This window comes from Dendronephthya gigantea, unplaced genomic scaffold (genome assembly GCF_004324835.1).
Source record: "Dendronephthya gigantea isolate DGI-Jeju-01 unplaced genomic scaffold, DenGig_1.0 000032F, whole genome shotgun sequence".
In the NCBI taxonomy this organism is placed as follows: Eukaryota; Metazoa; Cnidaria; class Anthozoa; order Malacalcyonacea; family Nephtheidae; genus Dendronephthya; species Dendronephthya gigantea.
The window spans coordinates 1,615,205-1,636,099 of record NW_021163042.1 but is presented as its reverse complement, the minus strand read 5'-3'; the positions used below and the strand labels follow the sequence as shown (position 1 = coordinate 1,636,099).

The 20,895-nt window shown below is 37.8% G+C and overlaps 2 protein-coding genes across 4 annotated transcripts; both read right to left on the bottom strand.

Annotated features, from left to right (window-relative positions):
• Positions 1-359: 359 nt before the first annotated feature.
• Positions 360-6,155, bottom strand: LOC114524718. 3 transcript variants are annotated; one of them, XM_028545881.1, is made up of 11 exons: positions 5,839-6,155; positions 4,783-4,972; positions 4,031-4,157; positions 3,600-3,745; positions 3,227-3,359; positions 2,960-3,039; positions 2,603-2,723; positions 2,273-2,395; positions 1,805-2,014; positions 1,524-1,623; positions 360-710 (listed from the first exon to the last, which is right to left on the bottom strand). In XM_028545881.1, the coding sequence occupies exons 1-11, from the start codon at positions 5,906-5,908 to the stop codon at positions 655-657; spliced, it is 1,356 nt and encodes a 451-aa protein (XP_028401682.1). In that variant the 5' UTR covers positions 5,909-6,155; the 3' UTR covers positions 360-654. The 3 variants fall into 3 exon arrangements, with proteins under 3 accessions (XP_028401682.1, XP_028401684.1, XP_028401683.1); XM_028545883.1 differs by having other exon boundaries at positions 4,783-5,399; positions 5,839-5,919; XM_028545882.1 differs by lacking the exon at positions 2,273-2,395.
• A 1,414-nt stretch (positions 6,156-7,569) lies between these two features.
• LOC114524791 (protein transport protein Sec24A-like) lies at positions 7,570-20,567 on the bottom strand. Its single transcript, XM_028545973.1, has 28 exons — positions 20,199-20,567; positions 18,159-19,040; positions 17,748-17,815; positions 17,095-17,220; positions 16,643-16,762; positions 16,293-16,379; positions 16,059-16,087; positions 15,449-15,551; positions 15,156-15,282; positions 14,933-15,042; positions 14,659-14,725; positions 14,283-14,401; positions 14,082-14,127; positions 13,700-13,755; positions 13,096-13,197; positions 12,720-12,824; positions 12,115-12,238; positions 11,630-11,729; positions 11,431-11,489; positions 10,887-11,060; positions 10,376-10,486; positions 10,002-10,045; positions 9,685-9,813; positions 9,451-9,588; positions 8,859-8,963; positions 8,647-8,739; positions 8,326-8,429; positions 7,570-8,216 (listed from the first exon to the last, which is right to left on the bottom strand). The coding sequence occupies exons 1-28, from the start codon at positions 20,386-20,388 to the stop codon at positions 8,105-8,107; spliced, it is 3,630 nt and encodes a 1,209-aa protein (XP_028401774.1). The 5' UTR covers positions 20,389-20,567; the 3' UTR covers positions 7,570-8,104.
• Positions 20,568-20,895: the final 328 nt, after the last annotated feature.

The window sequence follows — 20,895 nt, the reverse complement described above, 5'->3', positions numbered from 1 at the left end:
TTTTGGACCGACGTTTCGGACTAATTTTCTGTTGGGGAGTAACACCCATGCACCCACATGCACACACATCCAATGGCAATGTTCGCCACCATGCGCTATATCATACTCCGTGCGCGACAAGTGTGTTGGGGAAAGCAATATAATTAGAAAAAAGTTGACGATTTTCGGATGTTCGTTGACGGACACAAAAATTAGAAGAGCAACCAAAATCTTACTTAATTTAATAAAATTTAAAGAACAAAGATGAGTAGGAAAATACGCGCGAAAATATAAAAACGAAAAATATTTGAAATCACCCATAACAATGTATTTTGTTAGAGTTTGAATGCCTAAACACTCTGTTGGGACCCACAGGTGTATAAATGTTTGCCATAAGCATTTTTATGCATGCATATGATGCAGTAAAATTTGCAACTGAAGTCACTTCACGTCAGCAAGTCTAGTATGGAATTCTAATCATGCTTTCCACTCCTTCTTTAATCATAGCCATGCTTCAAGATTGGGCGTAACTGTTCATCTTGATTCTACGTATACGTATATTGTGCGAACGCTTGCTATCGTCAAGAAAGCGCCATGCACACAAACACATTATAAATCAAATTTTTCATTCTTCTTCATTGTGTTGTATACAGACAGCTACTCGCAAATTACCCCTCAGTCAAAGCTTGGTTTGCCAACCTTTGAGTCATAAAGAAACGACAATCCAATTCCTGCAAACATATACCGATCGTAAGAATCACTGACAATGATAAATCCTGCAAACAAATTTTTATTAAGTAATTTTCTCTTGCAAAAACAGTAAGCCTGAATATTGTCTAATTCGTATTAAGTTACTTCAGAATAAGATTAAGAAGTTGAAGTGTTCCGTTATAAAAATGGCAACTCGTGTATTAACTGACAGTTGAAAAGATTTAAACTGCTGTTTGGAATCTTCAAAAATCTACGAAATGAACCATTAGAAGTCACATGTGGCGGCTTTATACGTGGTAAAATACCATGAATACTACGCCTCGTTCCCGGGCGCTTTAAATAAAAATAAATATAGGAACACTACAGGCTTTTACATAGAACAGTGGCTAAGCAGAGCGAGCGCGCAGCAGGGAATTTTGTGGAGGACGCGACCACTGGACGCGACGGAAAAACGGAGCCTCCTTCCCGCCTCGCGCGTCCTCCCAAAAAGTCCCTGCGCGCTAGCTCTGCTTAGCCACTGATCTATGTAAAAGCCTGCAGTGCTCTTATATTTTTTTTTATTTAAAGCGCCTGGGAACGAGGCTGGACAAATCATATAATTAGTCATGCTCATTAGTATTCTTTATATAATATTTCATCCTAATTAGCATTTGTATACATGGAGCAAATTTATTGGTCGACAGCAATGCGGCGTACGCCAAGCGTTTTGATATGATAAAACGCTCTTTCTCGTGTTTTACTTAAAACAACAAAATAAGTTCTTCGAACATTTTTTTTATATCACATTTTTTGTCGTTTCAACGTTAAAGTTCAGAAATGGAATGGTTACTTACCTAAGCAAGAGAACCCGGCGACTAACGTAAAAATCCCCCACCATCCTATAAGATCACTGAGATATTGCGATAGAATTGATCCAAGAATTCCACCAGGTATCTACCAAAAATATTATTGAAATAATGCTAATTAAATACAACAGTTAACAACAATTGAAAAATGCGAGGAAAAATGCGCAAAATATGTTAACTAATAATCTCTTTGTCGGCGCGCTGCCTATGCTATAACGTTTTGGACTCAAGGAAACTAACTCAGGGTTCTAACTGAGCTAAATACAAACCATTGAACTGGAGACTAAGCCATAATTTGTTGCAAAATACTTCAGACCAAACGTCGCGGCAGTTGCAGCTGTTAAATACGTTGTCGTACCAGCCATTGTCGTAAACATTGTGACAACCCAAATAAAATACATCCATTTTCCCGCCTTTTCAGACAATGTAAATGTCAACAATAGAAATAACATGATGCCATTTTGAATGATAAGACCAATCTATATAAAATGGTAATGCATTGATTATTTGATTTATTGAGTAATACTTGCTACAATTAATTGCGAGTTATATTATAAAAAAATGATTACTTGAATAAAAAGTGAGCACAACAATAAGGCTACGATTCAGGTTTTCGTCCAAAAATGGGATTAACTGTTTCTAATATACACAGTGAAGAATGTTAGATGATAATTCTATAATTGGAATTTTGACCCGGCTGGCGGCTGATGCATGATGTTATTTTCCAATTAACTAACCTTCAAGGGTAATCTATCAGCAACAACCCCCCAGGATATTCTACCGACACTAATAAATCCTGTCCCGACAGATCCAACCAACGCTAAGAAATGATCATTTGAAATGAACGTCACTCCGTATGCCTTAGGACAAAAACAAAATAAATTCGGCGCCCTTAGGCCTTAGCTTTTGTGAAATTAGTCTAAAGTCGGTCCGAAAACTTATACGGGACCAAAAAAGTCGATCTGAAACTCGTTTGGGACATGCTTACATTGCCTTACATGTTTTTACATGCTCTCTATAGGACCTATAATCGCTATATGCCAAATCGCGGCAGATTGTAAACAAACCTTATAAAATGTCGTTATGAATATCACTGCCTCCCCATTCACTAGTGACAGGAACCACAATATCCAAAACTGTTTTTTCTTGATGATTTGCAGCGGAGGTATATCGCCTGGTGCATCTATTCTGAAATACAAAACTAGAAATTCATATAACATCCTCTGTGAGCAACTCAAAGTCGACTATTTTCAAAAATCTGCCTCAATTTCAATTAATAACTGCAAACAGTGGTTTTCACCTTATTCTTCAAGTGATATCGCAGGGCATTTTGACGAGATTAAAGATTCAAACCATAATAATTCTCGATACCTTTGATCAGCCTGACATCATCCATATTTTTTATATAAATGAATCAGTCTTACTCGTTTTCGAATAAGCCATCTTCTTCAGTGAAGTCGTCTATATGGGTCAATTCTTGAAAGAGCGTTCTCCCCTCTTTAGTCTAGAAATATTATTTTCGATATTTCATATCTTTAAACAATCACTCAACATAAAATTTTACTCGTGTTGTCATAATTTTATACCTAATTTTATTATCACTTTTTTTCTGGAATTATCTGGAGAACTTGCTCGGCCAAATTTCAATAAAAAGCGATCTAAATCTTTTCAAAGTAAACTTTTGAACGAACCTCTTCCATAACATTAACTGGTGGTGGCTCAAACAACAACATTGCTCCAATAGAACACAACGCAAAACACACAACACCAAGAAGCAAAAATAAATATGGAACACGATCTAGCACCTCTGCTTCACCAAAAAATCTAAAATATGATATCAAGAGAATTCGTGACGACGGTGACGTTGATTTGCTACGTATGTGAATATTCAGTCCACGCACTAAACGTCACTGCATGTATTACTTCGCCAGGAAGGTATTTTTCCTTGCATGTATATATATTTTTGCCTTTATTTGCTTATCTGTCTGTCTGAAAAATAACTCAGCGTTCCATGAAAGTCTTTTGAACGCCCTATCCTATGAGCACACTACAATTTTCACTTACTTATCATTGTTTGGTTCTATTGTAACGTTTGGGACGAGATTGTTTGGATTGGTATATCCAGTTTCCAATGCACTGAACATAATAGCTGCAACACCCGAACCACCAATGACAAGCCCACCAACAAGACCTTTATTATTCGGATACCACTGAAAATCATGAAATGTGACAGATTGTTTAAAAAAGTTCCCGTTATACATTATTTAATGGCTCTCCTCCTTAGGGCTGCTTTCCATGACCATGTGTTCGATTTATCCCGTGTGTTAAATAATAAAAAATTGGAAGCATTTAAAGTTTGCCGCGCGTAAAAAAACGCCCAAGTGGAAAGTAACCTGCCGGTGACACTTGTAGAAAAACGGAAGCAGGTGCATAAAAAACACAGGCCTACTGTTGTTTTGTGGCAACTTATGCTTAATAATGACTAGTTTATCAACCTGCATTGCTCGGCCAAGTGAGGACGAATACCCAATTCCAATTCCTAAGCCAAATGTCAAACCGTAGCTCACTGAAGTCGCAGCGAAAGAATGTCTTGCTGTGAAATAAGTCATTACCAGGCCCAAACTAAGCAATGGATGTAAAACAACTTATTAGCATACGGATATATGACAATGCGAAACTAAAATCTGAGTATACTTGTAGGGATGGTAGGTGAAATAAGTTCAAAGGTGCTACTACAGATCTATAGGTGACTGGTGCTACCAGTCTATAAGTGAGTTAAATTAAGATGATGATACTACCAACGCATGTCACGCAGGGTAAGTTATATTGAGATTGATTGAGATGACGATGCAACTAATGCATTGTGAGTTATTTTGAGATGCAGCTCTTTTTTTCAGAGAATTTTAAAGGACGGGGACGATAATTTATAATTTTTCGGGCCCTTTCATAATGGGCATGGTTTATTCTTTGTGTGTAAAACCCATCTTTGTCTCCCTTTTTGTACGCCCTTCTGCGAGGTCCGCGGTTGAGGGGGTTATATACCAAAACAATTTTTTCTTCAACTTTGGTTAACATTAAACTTTTTCCTTCCGATTTTACTAAGCAAGTCATTCTGAGTAAAAAAAGGTTGTACATGTAGCCTAAATCATTTTAGGACGACGTCAAAGGTACTGTTGTGACATAAATTTACTGGAGCTATATGCATTGCGCGAAATGAGGCTACCAAATTGCAGGTGAAATTTAATACCTCAATAAAAGTCCCCCCAGGAAGCTTGTAATTCTTGCACCAAGTTTAAGTTCAATTACTCCACCAAACATCAACGCTATATGCATTGAGATTTGTATACAACCCATAATCAGCATACTGTCGGAATATTCCACTGACACACTTGACGATCGAAATCGAAGATACGATGTGATGTATAGATTGATGTTACCTATCAGCAGGGAAAAAAATGCGCAAAAAAGAGCGATATGGTAAGTAGTAGTATGATAACGATGCTGATGGTTAATTTTAAAATTATAAAATGAGATTGCAGTGACCAAAAGCGCGGATGCTATGAATATACGACGAGGTATTGGTGAAACTTGATCTTGTTAGACCTTCAAAGTCATACAATGTTGCTTTCATGAAAGCAGAGATATTGGCACATTCCTCAGGTTATTCGCTACGGCAATTAGTTTTCCACTTCAACTGTATCGCATTCCTGCGTAGTGTATATCATTCATTCATGCGCTATACTATACAGTTGAGCAGAGAGACACTTTCCTTTCGTACACGAATCAGCCTTACGCGATCATTTACATAAACACATCGGCTACGTTTTTTTCTCGAATATTTGTTCCTGTTTGACCTTCGGCCTCCTAGGGTGAAGAACGATAGATAAAAGAAGTGGTTAACTATGCCAATGAAGAAAAGACACGCAAAATTAGTCAAGCGGCTACGGTCCTTCAATTCCTCCAAAAGGCCATTATTGTTAGTAATTCCGTAAAACATACGGTTGCACAGTATCGCTTTTTCCAGCTTAGGGCCTTTGAAAATCGCGTAAGATTGGCCTATAACCCAAGTCAAGTTACTCAACAATAAAACTTTTTTGGTTTCGCGTTGCAAACGCCGATATGGCTAGCAAATTACTTATACCTGCGCATGCCAAATTTACCTACCAGACAGTCATTTTGCTCTTCAACACATGATAGACGGAATTGGCCTAGGGATCTAGATTATCTCACGAGGTCGCACATTATACAAATACCTAGCCGAAATAGGTTACTGCATTATATAAAATAGGGTTATAATACTCACCAAATGTAAACAATATGCCCAACGCCACATGAATAAAGGCTCCACCAGCCACTGTTAGTATACCCTTCATTTTTAGACGACGGAAGGGAATTCACTACGTTGCGTTCAGCATTCAGCAGCCCCCACAAAGTCTTGTGAGTTGTGAAACTAGAAAGCGCCTATAATGATACAAACGCGATACAAAATATAATAATATAAAAATAATTAACAAGCACTCGAAGCCACCGGAAGTGGCGAATTATTTTAGCTTTTTTTTAATGCAAACAACTTTAATAAAAGGCTTCATGGAACAGGTTTCTCAGTGAGTAAATGTGGGGTGTCACCAACCCCCCCCCCCTTCCCGTGAAATAACGCTGTCGGTCTCAACATTGGTGAAGTCGGTCTGAAAATTGCACTTAATGGCTGAAAACTGACCCTGGTTATCTTCAAAGGTTTTAGTCGCTGTCAACACCTGACTGTATGTGCAATAGCATTAAAAAAATTGTGTTAACACTGTAAAATGGCGTATTTGGCATCATCAGGTTCAGGATTTAGGACACGGTTTGATTTTGCTTCCGTCTAAATTTTCGCGTTAACAATTTGTCGGTTTCATTTGGGATTGCACTCCCTCTTTCCCTAGCAGGAATTGATAGCCTGGTATTCCTAGTCATCGCCTCTCTCTCTCTTTCCTACAGCGATACGAGTCAACCTTTCGTTATTTCGCAATTTTTTGTGGATAGACAATCAGAAGACATGTCTTCTTCTGGATTGTCTATGCTTGCAGAAATCAGAATTGCTTCAAGATGGCGAAACGTTAGATCGAAGAAATATTGAATCCGAAGATGTCTTATGTGCGATTTAGGGAATGGAAAGACTAGTACATAATTTTATGTCGAAATGAATTTTGTGTCGAAAATATTTTTGCCTATGATATATATAATAGAAATATTCATATTTCATACGACTTTATCAACGGCAAGATATTAAAATCAAAGATTAGGTAGAAAATAAAAGAATTTACCTTCGATGGTCACGTTCTGAAGACTTGTTGATTTCTTCGACTATTATTCTTCAAGATTGTATAAAAAGATTGCCAAATCTGCATGTCTCACTTTTCGACACATCTTCTGCTAGGCGTTCCCCCCGCCCAGTGAAGTAGTCCAAGCCTTCTAAGGGCAGCTTTCCACTGAAAGCTTTTGCAACTTGCAATGCAATTCTACTTTGAAGAGATGTAAATTAATGAAGAGTCTTTGGCAAAATGTAAGTGTAAGAAATAAAATTTCCCCGGAGGGTACTTACCTGAAGGGGAGATGTAGTTCTCCGAGGACCTTCGAAGACTGATAGGAGCAAAAGTGGTGCAGATCCGCTGCCGGCCGCGGATCTGCACCAGTATTGTGAGTATCAGTCGGAGAAGGTACGAAGGAGAAACGCCATGGAGTGTAATAAAGACAGAAGTTTGGAAGTTACCAAATTGACATCTCTCAAAAGAAGAATTGCATTGCAAGTTGCAGGGAAAATTGTACCGTGTAACAGGGCTTTAATATAAAACGTGCCGGGGACGAGGCTGAATTTGTACGTAAAACGTTTTGCTCTAACGAATGTTCTCGGTTCAGTGCCACGGCCCAATGGTATACACCGATCGCAAAATCGGCTAATCTTTAGCGGCTTATCAGGTATGCAAGTAAGAGTGTGAGTCACAGACATCGAGCACTTCGGACTCAATGGTTATAAAACATACTTTAAGCGTGGTGCTACCTTCACGTTATGTTTATTGTGAGCATACACTGTCAACTGAACCAAACACAATATGAAAACCAGCGTAAACTTGCCCCGCCCTCTTAAGGCAATTCTCCATTACCGCCCGCCTCACCTGCGCGGACGAAGCGGCTTTTGAAAATCTGCCTATGCGACCGTGACCCGCTTGAAAAACAAAGCGCGCTTCGCCCGCGCAGGCGGAGCGGACGTAATGGAGAATCGCCTTTAGAGAGTTAGAGTCCGCCACTGACGCGATAAAGCTAATTTTAATCTGATATAATTACAGTCATTCTTCGTCCATACAAATTTATAGTATTTTAACGCGGGTTATCTTGATCACCATCAATGATCAATCCCAACTCATTTCATTTCATTGCAAGGTAAAATTTCCCTTCTAATAAATGTAGTCAGAAAGTCGAAATTGCTAACGTCCCGAGTCGAAAAATGCTGTTCAGGGTTTGCTTTCTCACAACTGAGCAGCTCGACAGTGGAACTAGGAATCGATAAGAACCGCGTTCATTATTAGATCCATTCAATTAATTTGTCCTTGTACGTGTATGAGAAATTCGTGGTATGACATCATGGATTCTGTTCTGTCATTCATTAATTTATTTATAAACTTCATTCGTAGTTTGCTATTGTCCCTGCAAGATATAATAAAGTAGTTGAGCATAAAAAAGACTATAATACATATGATGGGAAATGCAACATCCAGCGCGTAGAAATCTCATTATGTACTAAAATATACATCACCTTAGAATGTACAAATTTGCATGATTTGTTCTCTCCGATTGCAAGTGGTCAATTAACGCTCTTACTCTGCTCGATAAACTATTGTCGAGAATTGGCAGAGTTCCCTACAAAAAGATGGAAGAATGACATAATATAACGTTTTAGAAAAAAAATTCTCAAAATGATATCACCTGTTCTAAAATTAGAAAAAGATTATATAACAGGGCGTTTCATATAGACTGGGAACAGCTCCAACACACTTGTTTCGAGATCTTTGATCACTTTGTTTAACGGTATAGTTTTTCCGACTCTAATTTCTGTTAACTATGATCATCTACTCACCATGTCTTCCGGAATTGACTCAAAATTCGCAACTCCAAAGAGACATTGGATATCTGCATTTGCAGCTTCCTTTCCAACCCAGATATAAAATTCCTTTAGTAAAATGCAGTATAAGACAAAAATATTTAGCTTTTACACCACCTGGACTCATAACACCTTCACAAAACTAAGATACGAAGCTGTGTTTGAGCTGAGCACTGCTTAAACTTCACCTGTCCACAATCCATCAGAAATATCCCGACTCGCGAAAGCTTTTCCCCAGATAATATAAGTCGAGATGGTTGTGGCACAGTACCAGATTTTGTCGAGATTGCACCCTGAAGATGAGAACGTATCAGAAATCAGGAAATTGGGGGGTGGCAATTGAGAAATGGGATTAGGAGAATCAGGAATGGCACTGGGGGATTCATGGGATGGAATGGGAAATCAACGAATGTGCAATCGGAAAATGGGATTAAGAGAATTAGAGGATGGAATAGGGAATCAGAGAATGTTCAATCCCGGAATCGGATTAAAAAAATCAGAGTATGGAGTTGGGGAGAGAAAATTGCGGAATCACGAAATGTGTAATCGGGAAATGGGATCAAGAGATTCAAAGAATGGGGTGCAGAGTCAGGGGGTGGAGTCGGGAACCAGGAATAAATGGGTTGGAGGAATCAGAGAATGGGATCGGGGAGTCAGGGAATGCATGTGCAATCGGGAAAGGGATCAAGAGATTCAGAGAATGGGATTGGAATTAAAGGGAAAAAATTCCTTTGAGTGATTGCTGAGGATCAAAAGACAAGTAAAGGGATTTATTTTTACCTCATCTGTCATATCGTGTAGGGAATAAAGTGCTGGGTAAATTGATAGCAATGCAACTTCAAATGGCATCACTTTAAACTGCTGCATTTCGTAACATCTCATGTCTAAACTCGCCGTAGAGCCAAGTCGAAATGAAGTCTAGGAAAGCAAAATTTACGGTAAGAATACCAGATACGTGTGGTGCCCTTCCGGTTATTGTGATGTCCATGTGAGATGATCGTTACGCATACACACCTGTTTCAGTAAAGATAGTATATAAAGAGGCAAATATTTAAGGGAGTTGGGCGCTATCATTTCACCAGTGCGACCTGATACAACTGATTTGTACACTCCGAGGCAATCCACAACTGCGTTCAATAAAGCCTGTAAAGCAAATTTTTTGTAAAATTTTTAAAACTAGGTAATAGACTGTTTAATAGTTCAGATAGGTCTAGACATTTTGTATCAGAGCAATAGGTACATAATGTAATTTCTTATTAAACTTTTATTAAATTTAGGAGAGCTGTGATTCCTAAAAGCAAATTTTCAAAAAAAGAAGCTGTGATTCGTACCTCTCTCGCATCTCCAAGCGAGGCTGTTAGCGTTCTGTCAACAGCTGAAAGTGAAAAATTATACAGAGGGTTATACATGTGAGCGTTAATATAGTCAACAGAAATATGGTTTAAAAACCCGGCAAACCTCTGTCAAACAGATCTATCTATGAAGAACTAAGATTTGACGTTGAAAAGTATCAGCGTCCGATTATATTTTAGATGGTTGCGTAAATTGTCAGGTAGGTGATATTGACGATAGTTAATAGCAATATGCTTTAACTGCGTTATGACTATTAGTGAAGCAAGTTCGTTAACTTTGAACATGATATCAAGCAATAACTACATTATATAGACCCTATTGAATGTATTGACGTGTACTTCAACCAGCTTACCCATCTTAGATAGCATCAAGGCAATAGCACTGGCATTTGCACCCGCGTAGACATCACTCATTTTCTTAGTGATAGGTAAGGCCAAGTTGTGCACTCTGATTCGCCGTTCACCTGGAAAAAAAATTACGTCATGCATGCAGACAGAAATTCTATTGGGCGAAACGTTCTTAACCTTAGATATATTGTGCGTCCTGCCTAAAGCGTACGCGCCCCGATTTATTGTTTAAGCCTGGTTCTCAATGTCACCGACAGTTGGCGATGTATTGTTTGTGGCCGGTGACGAAGAAAATTTATTCAAAATAACAAAGCACTTTATTCTCCAGTGATCACCGACAATAGCCATCGCCGACCGTCGGTGACATATGAGAACCATGCAGGTTTTAGAGTTATTACATATGCAGGACAAGTATGAATAAAAGTCGAATTGACTGAGGGGAAAAAAGTTGATTGCTTGAAATATAGCATCACAAAACGTTCTTTCAAAACAAGCACACGTGTTTGAATACTTTACCTCTGGAACTGGTATACAACAACGCCGACTGGAAACACGCGAGACCGGAATCAGAAAGATTGTCTTCTATAGATATCTGCATACCAAATGCTGAATCTGGATTAACATTTGGCAGTGAAAGCAGGTCGGTTGAACGGACGAAGAAGTTGCCGTGAAAAGTGTGAATGGTGAGACCTGTGTGAATGGAAATGGAAAATGCTCGAAAACAACACAATTGTGTTTATTTTGACAGTTTTAAAAACTCCATCTGTATTTTTCATAGTAGATGGTTAAAAAACAGTAATTTGAAACAAATAAGGAACCAGTTGATCTCATTACCGTTCATATATAGTAACCGATATTTAAAAAAAATACACAAGAGTATGCTTGAGTACACAAGCGTAACCTGAGGATATCGACCTTTACTGTTACACGTAGGCATTGAAACTTTACTACGATATTAGGAAATATATATTCTGCCACACTTTGGTAAATTTACAAAGCTCTCGCTCAAGTAATTGTTGCAACGGGAACCCAATGTACCTCTAACCGAATTTCAAATTACCTTTGGTGCACCTCACTCGCATAACAGCTTCAAATCCAATCTTCCGCGTTAAGTATCGACTACAAACGATATTGAAACAAAAAATCAAAATGTTGTTACGGCTAGCAATGAAGCTGTTTTTAATCATGCAATTCGTTACACGTTATTTTAACCATTATGAATCGAGGAAAAGAAGTTGTTTGAATGAATACTGTCTTACGTGAGGTCGCTCTGAAACTTCTCAACCATAGCTCGATTCTTGGAAATGTGGAAGTTTGGAAAATATGAAAAACAACCTCCAGAGTACTTTGAAGCACACACTAGAAAAATATCACAGCATCAACATCGCAATTCAAAGAGGATTTATCACTTGCAGAAGAGCTCCCTCCAAATAGCGAAATGTAGCAATCTGAATTAGCCTTTCTCACGATGACGAATGTGCAGCCATTTTAAATATACTCTCATAGATCTTGTGAAACCTGCATCTTATGCATTTAATATTTACTTCCATTCACAAGCTCAGTTGTTAAATATATAGATCATTTTGTTTTCCATTTTGAACTTATCAACCGTTTGAGCTTAACGCCTTTCGACAACACATATAGTATATGCGAGTATTATTCTTATTCTATTCATAACGAAGTACTGTTTTTGTCCAGCTACTTTTACAAAGTACAAAATCGCGAACAAGCAGATGGAACTTACTCAGAGATGAACAGTCGCCGTATTGACTGGAGAGTTGAAATATGTCCACAGACACTTGATCTGCCGCACAGTCTAATGCCAACTTCTTGTAAAAGTCCGTAGCTGGATTTAACTTGGCGGCGTCCTGTGGAAAAAGTTTTATAGTTTAAAGTAGGGGTGGAATCATACTAACTTATAAAATATCGTTTAGCCCGCAATTCTAAAAACCATAAATAATTATGATATGAATAATTATCATATGACAGTAGTTTACTTGATGGTATTGAAAACTCATATTAACATCGCCTTTTGTTCTGTCAAAAAAAGAGCTTTACTTGGGCTAAAAACATGCATGTATGCCTGCAAGCATCGCTCGTGATATTAAACCTGCATGGGCGAGTAATCAGAATGAATTAAAAGTGATAGCTTAGCTTGGGCCAGTTTATATAATCGCTGCATGTACGTATATAGTGTCATAGAAAACACCAAATTCTAGGATACATGGTTTAAGCTCGTAGTATGAAGGCATTGCTACAAAACATGACAATGTGGTTACAGAAGCTACAGTTAGCTTACTACCCACAACTAGTAGATATTCTTTGAACAACACAATCAAACTTTAATACCTTAGGACTTGATTTAACACCCGGTTCATCACGGTTCTCTAAAGAACCAGGTCCAGCAGAAGGTAACGTTGTTTGAAATATTGTTATTCGCCCTCCTGTGGGTGTCTGTCGTGATTCACAAGGGAGGATGAAAAATTATAATGTGACAAAGAATTCTTAGAATTCTTGACAAAGAATTCCTAGAACTAGAAAACTTAAATTACGGTTGCCATTTAATGATATACAGATAGTTACGGGAACCACTGAGCATTTTCATTAAACACACAACAACGGTAACTCCGAATGTAAGGATTCGACTTTATTTAGTCATCATCAGGAAATACAGTTATAGAGAGTATTGTACTCGTGTGAAACTACATATCCTACTACGACTTACCATAAGTTTTAAAGCTGCTTCCATCGCAGCCCCAGTCGCACTATGAATATCGCGAGTTGACACGAAGGTCTCTGGTAAGCTATCTAGGAATTGTATGATCATCTAAAATAGAATTGAAAAGGCCAGATTAATACATTGAAGCTATCTTGAGGATTAGTATTTGGGGATGAAATAAGACAAAGAAAATCCTATTTTGGTTGGAAAATGACATTGTGTCTCTCTAAGGACTTGTTTACATGGAGTCCCGGCTAGGCGAGGTAAAAAGCGCATCACATCAAAGGCTTAATCTGATTAGTCTTTCGTTATATGCAGTTTTCACCTCGCCGGGTTAACTCGCTTCATGTAAACAGGCCCTAAGGGCAAACGGGACGAACGGGCATAAACGGTGGATAAATTAGAAGCATGACTATAATGAACAAAGGAGACTTCAAAGAACGATGCTTCATCTCATATTATGCGTGTAAATGTGATATTGAACCTGAGATGATTTATAGAATGTTATTTAATTTTGATTTATAAGATTTTACTGCAAGTATATACGCTATGGCAGATTGATTATGCCTAACGTAGCTACTTACATTTAGTAACTTGGTAATAATCTCACCTCTTTGCTTTCCTTTAAGTTAACCAGTAAATCTTCCGGGGCGGGTAGAAAAATATCTACAGTAAAATCAAAATTAGGGATTTAGACAGTGTGTGACGGATACGCATTGGCATCTTTTAACTTCGGCGCCGTATCACAATAGTCCTGTATCTGAACGGTAAATGATTCCTATCTTTGGTAGAAAAATGTTGTGTCTCTGAAATTTGAACACAATATGTCGTTTACATGCGCAAATTATTAAATCTAAAAGTATTTGTATCAGATCGAAATTCTAAAAAAGCATCATAAGGGAAATTTCAATTATATTCATACGCCTACTCTGACTTGCGTAACTTGACTATATCATATAATAGCTTGATGCATAAAGAATATTTTCACCTACCGTCTATATCTGAAACTATTAACATATGGGGTTGGTTTTGATCATTCTAAAAATCGAAGACATTAATACAGATTTAGACTCAAGATACGAATGACACAATCACTCATTTTTAGAATCATAACCCTATATTTTCTTGCATGTACTGTACAAGGCACTGGAGGTATACGCATGTTTCGTGCATACTGATAAATTTATACTTACTCTAAGATTATAAAAATTAACAGATTTGTTGAATGTCAAAAATCCTATCAGCGTTCTTGAGTCGCCAGGCATTTTATCCAGGTTGTCTTTTATTATTTTACAGGCCATTTTCAGATATCCTAGGATAGAAAACCATCGTTTACCTTGGACCGCCGAAATCCTACAGTATATAGCTTACACATTATTGTATTGGACTGCAACTGATAATATTCCAAACTGATGATATATACAAATAAAAATCAAGCAGAAGCTTTCTATCAATAGATTATGGATCTGTAGACCTGCAGATGGAATTCGCCATTTATGGATCGAAAACGTCGCGAAAAATGTTTACAGTACACTTCCTGCAATAAGAGTGAGACCATTTTAATGTTACCTGTTTCTATAGCATTGAACGACACATCGAACGCGAAAATATAGGCAGCTGGTTGAGGAGCCCTTAGCTGAAGAAAGAAGGAAACACACGCGTGAATTGTACATATTGCATTAACTGAGCAATGACTGCTGAGCAATGAAGTCCAATCCAGTACAATTCAAAACAGAGCAATGCAATATTAACCCATATATAAACTAGTGTATTATGTTATATACTACACCCTACCGGTACTAGTTCCCTCGAATTATGTCAAGGACAACGTCGTCGGACCTACCATATACTCCGAAGGAGCTATGAATTCGTATGTCGCTGACTTTATTTCAGGCCTTCTCGTTGGTTCTCCATAGGACTTTGTTGTTGGATCATAACAAAATTCTTCAGGAACTAATACGGATACAGAAAACAACTTGAGTAACTGAATTTCCTCTCAAGCATCGTAAGAAATATGCAAAACGAACTTCCTGATAATTTACAGTATGTCGCCCCATGCAACTAACCTTCGTTGACTCGGTAACACATATTACATTTCCATCGCCTTGTCTCCGTAAACGTCACAAAAGGATTAATATATGTTCTACAAGAACGACATCGTACTATGGTGTTCGACTGGATCACCGGGAGATTCTATATCAAAAACAAATGATCGGTTTAATTATCGCCAAAATATATGCAATAGGGGCATTTACGGGATAGACAGGAGTACCTGACCATACATTTATATCCCTGTTTCCTTGGAGGCGTAACACCTCCAACTGACCGATGCTTTTGAGTATGATATAAACATACGTACCGAGAGGTCTTTAAAAGGATGGACGAGTATTCCAAATGGCAGTTTGCACTTTTTCAGAAGTGATTCGTTCTCAGGAACGCTACTTAGTGTGCAGCTTAGGATACTGAGAAGGAAAAAAGGGAGTGGTATTTAGCACACCAGTGTTAATTTTAGGCTAGTTTAGTCCTGATGAAAGCGTGTTCTCGTGTTCTTTGGAACGAGTGCAAATGACCAATTTTATTGAATTTTTACTGAGTCTTTGTGGTGACATATTCAACTATAATCAAAGAAGCCCTTATCTAAATTTAGCACCTACGAAAACTTTTTTCTAAGAACAACTCGATTTTTATGAACATGGGATTCTAATGTAGAAACACAGGGAACTAGTGTGACATACGTATATAATACAGTTGTCTGTTCAGTTATAGATACACGGTATGACGCCATATGTGATAAGAACAAAAGAGTGACCACTCGCCCCGGCGGCTCGTGGCCACTTTTTTTGTTCTTATCACATATGACGTCATACCGTGTATCTATAACTGAACAGACAACGGTTCATTGTAATCTATTTGTTAAAAGATACATGATACACTGTTGACACATTAAAGACAAAGTTCAATGAGCTAACCTTGGTCTAGCATTTTTCTTCTGCAAATCCTGAAAATTATACAGAGTAATGAAACAAGTATCATATAATACAGAAGTGCCTATATAACATTGCAATGCCAAAACATTCAACTATTCATGCACATGTTGAACTCGCTTTCCTTCCCACAAAAACCAAAGCCATAAGGCTTCTGAAACACATGTACAGAGGTGTGATTGTGGAAATACGAACCACTGCATTGCATGCTGCTCTTACCGGTGGTAGAGATAAATTCATATCATCCTTCTGTGGTGGCAGCATATTGCGTCCGTCGAGGATATTCACAGGTTGACAGTCACTTTGCTGGTGAGAAATGAACGAATGTCAATGAACGAACATTAAACCAAAATTGGTATATTTGGAGATTCCGTATTTCTGATATTTCTGGCAATATCAAAACAAAGGGGATAAATGCAGGCTTAAAACAGTTCCGATTAGCTTGTTTTAGACAAAAAGTTGAAACGTAATCACCATACATGTTACTTTGCCCACAATAATTTAGGTAAAACAAAGATATAAAGAGATGACAAATGCAGCCAAAAATCCTTATATATAATTATTTTTACCTGAACTGATAACTTTCCCATTTGAGTTTGAAGTTGGTTTCCCTGGGTGCTTCCATATTGGTTGCTTCCATATTGGTTGCTTCCATATTGGTTGCTTCCATACGTCGTTGTATTAGCACCCTAATGCATACAGTAGTTACACGTTCATCAGCAGGGTGCGTACATGTTCGAAATATTTCATGTTTTCATCAATATATAAGAGCTTTCGCCTGTAGAACTTTTATGTTTTGCCATACTATGTTATATTGTTCTAAATGTTAGGATGTCTGCAAACAGACAACAATATCTACAACATTTTTAGCTTGAGTCTGCAATACGTGGTTCTTTAGCAAACATCAAATCTTAATCAGTCGTAACTCGTAAGTACACGTATGGAGATCGAGGTCATACCACACCATTCATATAAACATCTTTCATTTAATATTAAACTTATATATTTCTATATTACTTACCACCATATTAGGCACTGCGCCTGGTGATTGGGGAGCCGTTTGAGAACCATAAGGTCCAGTAGGAGTAGACGGGGCAGGTGATGATGTACCAGGAAACCCCTGGGTTGGGTACGTGTTTCCGTAGGACTAAAAAACAAGCAAAATTAATTCCAGTACATAGCTATGTGGTTAATCCACAAAAATAAAATATTATGTAAACAAGTTTTAGAGCTTGGTCAGTCTACAGGATGATACTAATGTTGATCTTGTATTAAAAAAAATCCAGTGTATTGCCAGTCTTGAAAATGACAGTCTGGTCAGTTGATAGAGCGTCAATGGTTTTCAGTAGTCATTGAAAAGTTGTTGAAATATTTTCGCTTGTTTAACTACATGCTCTTCACTTTCTTAGAAAGTTGGTAGCAGGGCGATTCTCTGCTCACACACATGATATTGCTTTTCCTTCAGGATTCATATTTTACATGTAACAAAATAGAATAGCATTGTTACATGTGTGATCAGAGAATCACCGAGAAAAAATGAGAGAATTTGAATATTGTAGAGACAAACCACGTACTGAACCGGGAGGGAGAGTTTCTTAGAGCAATATATTTATCACTGAGAGGAAAATTTTAAAACAATTTTGCATTGAATCAGGAGTGACTGTGTTTTAATACCTGAGTTGGATAAACTCTTCTCTTTGAAGCAGTTATAGAACCAGTTTGATTGGACAATGTTGGCGGTCCTGAATGAAATAAAATATATATTTGTTTGGTAAAGTAATAGGAGGCAACAGACAAGTTGGCTGCAAAGTTGCAAACTGGAAAAAAATTATTTCACTGCATGTTAATGGAAAACCATATACAATGCTGTTGTATTCTTTACAACCAACCATAATGTGCAAAAGACTTTTAACACACACTAAAATAAGGTTCATTGCAAATTGTAGCAATTAGTTGTACTTATAGTATTCATTTTTTTCAGAAAAGGTGAAATCAAAGTTCAAGTCCAAAGTTAGTCCAATACTTTGTTCCAAAGTCTACTTCTAAATACTTTTCGAAATCCAATAGAAATTATTTCCAACCTACCTTGACCAGCTAATGGGGGTTGAACTATTGGTGGCATCAATGGCTGACCTGTAGACCCCATCATCTGACCAGTAGGTGTGGCAGGCAAACTGGATGGATGCCTTGTTGGTGGTCCTGTAAAACCTGTTTGTGATGTTGGTGGGCCAGTCAAACTAGTTGGTCTTGCCATACTTGTTGGTGGCCCAGTAAAACCTGTTTGTGATGTTGGTGGGCCAGTCAAACTAGTTTGCCTTGCCATACTTGTTGGTGGTCCTGTTGGTGGTCCTGTTGGAAGAACGGGTGGTCCTGCAGTACGATGGAGTGGTCCTCCTAAACCACCAGAGGTGCCAGATGGTGAAACCACCCCAGGTTGTCTTCCTGCCATCGAAGCTTGCCATGGTGATGGCCTTACAGAGTGAGTTGTTCCTGCCATACGAGGCGGTCCTGAATTTAGGCTTGTGCCAATGTTTTGCATTGGACTAACTCCTGTTGCCAAAGAATTGGGTGGCTGCCCGATTTGTGGTGAAACTGGTTGAATTGAAGGTCCTGAAAGTGATGCATGGTGCCCAGCATGTTGAACAGGTCTTTGATTTGCAGTAGCAGTTAGGTTAGATGGTGACACATGCCCACTGGGAGTTGGTGGTGATGAATGACCTACATAGCCCTGTGTTGATGGATGGATAGGACTGGATAATCTAGGGCCAGTGGATGGTGGTGGGGCAGACCCTGGTCTAGCTGGTTGGTTTGTCAAGGCTGATTGCAATGGTGGTGTTGAACTGGCTGATCTAGAATGAATTGAACTCATCACCCTTGACTGTGGGTTAGTCTGTAACGATGGCTGAACAGACAAACCATTAGAAGGACCATTGTGAAACCCAGCATACCCAGGAGACTGCATTCCACCTGAAAATAGTGGATTTAATTTATATAAAATTATTTTGCCACTGGGACCTGATAACAACCATCATCTGCTTTTTAAAACCCTTTGATGAAAGAAATTTCGAAAAAAAATACATAATTATCAGACTATATTTAGAAATACAATTTATACTTCTTAAACACTTTTAGGGGCAAACTCCATTCCACCTGAAAAATCAATTTTAATAAAATTGATGAATTCGTATAATGTTTTGTGGATTATTAAAACTTGATGGGATAAAAAAGAGTGAAACATGAGGAAACAAAATCATTATGCTTGTTATTGTCGATTGTTGCTTGGTTACTTTTTCATCCACCCCTTGTAACTCTATTTCTATTTTTTGAATAATGTCTTGTGACCCTTTTGTTGTAGTCTAATGGTAGTTCATCTTCTGTTTTAATTAAAGCTGGCCAGGCTAATATGTTAGAAAACAAAGGACCTCTCATTTAGAATCACTGTTTTTATTAAAATACTGTATTCTTTTATTGTACATTAGACCTCTTGGGAATAAAATACATGATTCAAACAAGAGATAGTCAAAACTGTTTCATAGTTTGATCACACAACTTGTATTTTCACAAATGAAAATATGCTACTACTATCACAGTAATCACACACTCTATTGAATTTGATTGATAAAATTCAATTGAAATTTAATTTTCAATACCATGATAATTTCATCCTTTAACTTCCAGGTTATAACAATATATAAATTGATATTGCCTAGTGAATGTTTTAAATGAAAAATATAATTATGTGCAATATAATGCTATGGAAATATTCTATACGTGTCATTGTGACTTAAATACTATAAATGCTACATTTGAGCTTTAATATTTTAAGTTCCTAATAATATATTATCAAAATGTAAAATTTTTATCAGGGGAAAGTACGCATCCTAAATAATAACAAAAAAACAATTTCCTATGGAAAACGAAAACACAAAATGGATAAGATCACGCGCTCGCACACAGTTATGATTTAAACCAATATATTTCTAAATCTCAACAAAAACCACATATTTTATGCAATCTGTATTTGTTGTCAGTATTTCGAACGTCGAGAATATTCGTAAAAACTCCGTTAAACGCATCAAAAAAACCCAAGAGAAAAAATGACACAAAGCAAATTCTATATATTACCTTGTGATATGCCTTTCATGTTCATTGGAGGTTGAATATTGCCTTGATTCATCGGAGAATTTGGTCCAGATCGGTTAGTACTAGTCTCGTTTTGTCCTTGTAGTAAAGGGGAGTCGCGACGTTTACCTTGCACTGTATCGTACGTTTGAGGCGGTATTAAGCTCTCCGTTTGAAACCCTGTCCCAGACATATTGCCGGAGTTGTTTAATTTGGTTGTATCATCCAAGATGAAAATTTAAGAAGAAAGAATCGCCCATATCGATGAATTTCTCGCAGCAGAAACAGACAAGATTCCAAAGTAGAATTGCTAAACTTGTGGAAAGTCTGTGGGCTCGCTTTTCATTTACTGCCATGCGCTGTAAGCCTCAAATTCCAGATTTCCAGCAACGTGGCACGCCACAGCAAACCCAAGAAAATAGAACGTTTATGCCACTATGCCAGCCAGCAGTCCGTTTTTAAAATCACTGATAAAATTAAATTCCGAAATCCGAACTGAGTGACTAAAAGACAAAGGAAAATTTTTTTGTTTGTATTTCAGTTCCCAGTATTTAAATGATAATATAACAGTAGATGAAATGATACAGCTTGCTGCAGATAGACGAGGGTGTGGCGTGCAATGCTACGATCGATACGTAAGCCATTCCTCAGACTGAAGTTTGGAGAAGAGACCTAATCTCGTAGTACTAGAAGTAGTAGT